Raw genomic sequence first — 1554 nt, forward strand, 5'->3', positions numbered from 1 at the left:
TTTTTATTAAAGTTTATGCCGTTTTCCAGGCGCGTCCCGTATCTCATTTCAGCCCTCACATTCCAAGAAGCCCCCTCAGCAGGCGCAGCCAAGAAGGGTGGCCACCGCCACACTCCAGCTCTTATTGATCTCAGGCCAGTCAAAGCCTGAAACGCTGGGACCACCCAGCCTCGGCTCGTCCCACCCCTGCTTTCGCTACCGCCCCTACTTCCGGTTCCGGTGCTGGAGGCCTAGCTGCTTGGACATGGCGGTGACTCTGAGTCTCTGGCTGAGCAGGCGTGTGTGCGCTGCTGTCGCGCGCTCCGGGGTCGCGACCCGGGGGGTGGTGGGCCTGGGCCCCTTCGGTCGCGAGCCAGACTCGGACTCCGACTGGGAGCCGGAGGAGCGGGAGCTGCAGGAAGTGGAGAGGTACCGGCTACTCCCGGGGCCCTTGGCCTGAGGCAGGGCCGCGCCCCTTGGCGCCGGTGAACAGGGTCGGATGTTCAGCTCTCTCGGGACCACGAGTCCCTTCTCCAGGGACGGTTTCGTTCCTAGTCTAGTGAGTCTGGCCTGCTCGGTCAGTTGTAGCCGTTGGATTCCCGGGCTGCTGTGCGGAGCCATTGTAAGCCGCAGCAGGACCCGGTTGCGCTCGCGAACCCGGAGAAGAGGGCCGAGCATCTGTAATTTAGCTTGAGGCTCCTCAGACATCCTTCTTGCTTCCACATATGGCTTCTGCCATTGGTTTTCTCCCCAGCACCCTGAAACGACAGAGAAAAGCAATCCGATTCCAGAAAATTCGGAGGCAAATGGAGGCGTCAGGTTCCCCGCCCCGAACTCTGACATGGGCAGCCATGGAGCAGATCCGGTGAGACTCACGGTACCTTGAGCGTGTCTGTAATGGGACGAGATGCAAAGGGTATCTAATGGGATACTAGGACACGGGTTTGGCTTTTTTGGTATTGCTTTTATATTTTCTTTAACAGTACTATTATTTTGGAAATACTGTCTCACTTTGTCGCCCTTGGTAGGGTTATTTGGCGTCATAGCTCACAGCAACCTCAAATTCTTGGGCTCAGGCGATTCTCTTGCCTCAGCCTCCCAAGCAGCTGGGACTACAGGCGCTTGACACAACGCCTGCTATTTTTTCTATTTTTAGTAGGGCTGGGGTCTCACTCTTGGACAGTCTGGTCTCAAACTCCTGAGCTCAGGTAATCCACCTGCCTCGGCCTCCCAGAGTGCTGGGATTACAGGCATGAGCCACCATGCCCGGCCTCGCTTACTTTTTATCATTGGAATTTTGTAACAGAAAGTAGAGTAATATAAAGAATTTACGGCTCGGTGCCTGTGGCTCACGTGGCTAGGGCACCAGCCACATACACATAAGGTGGCGGGTTTGAATCCAGCCCGGGCCTGCCAAAAACAACAATAACGGCTGCAACCAAAAATGGCCCGGCGTTGTGGAGGGCGCCTGTGGTCCCAGCTACCTGGGAGGCTGAGGCAAGAGAATCACTTGAGCCCAGGAGTTGGAGGTTGCTGTGAGCTGTGATGCCACAGTACTCTACCCAGGGGATAGCT

At 56.5% G+C, this 1554-nt stretch overlaps 1 protein-coding gene across 2 annotated transcripts in view; it reads left to right on the plus strand.

Annotated features, from left to right (window-relative positions):
* Window positions 1–226: 226 nt before the first annotated feature.
* The window catches only part of NGRN (neugrin, neurite outgrowth associated), an 11952-nt gene continuing 10624 nt past the window's right edge, over window positions 227–1554 (plus strand). The window contains exons 1-3 of one of the 2 annotated variants that reach the window (XM_023508803.1): window positions 227–408; window positions 734–846; window positions 1306–1311. In XM_023508803.1, the coding sequence (XP_023364571.1) occupies window positions 245–408; window positions 734–846; window positions 1306–1311 (283 nt within the window). In that variant the 5' untranslated portion in view covers window positions 227–244. The remainder of the gene's footprint in view (window positions 409–733; window positions 847–1305; window positions 1312–1554) is intronic. The other variant, XM_023508804.1, reaches the window with a different exon arrangement.

The sequence above is a fragment of the Otolemur garnettii genome, unplaced genomic scaffold, assembly GCF_000181295.1.
Source record: "Otolemur garnettii isolate 467f Iridium unplaced genomic scaffold, OtoGar3 scaffold00277, whole genome shotgun sequence".
In the NCBI taxonomy this organism is placed as follows: Eukaryota; Metazoa; Chordata; class Mammalia; order Primates; family Galagidae; genus Otolemur; species Otolemur garnettii.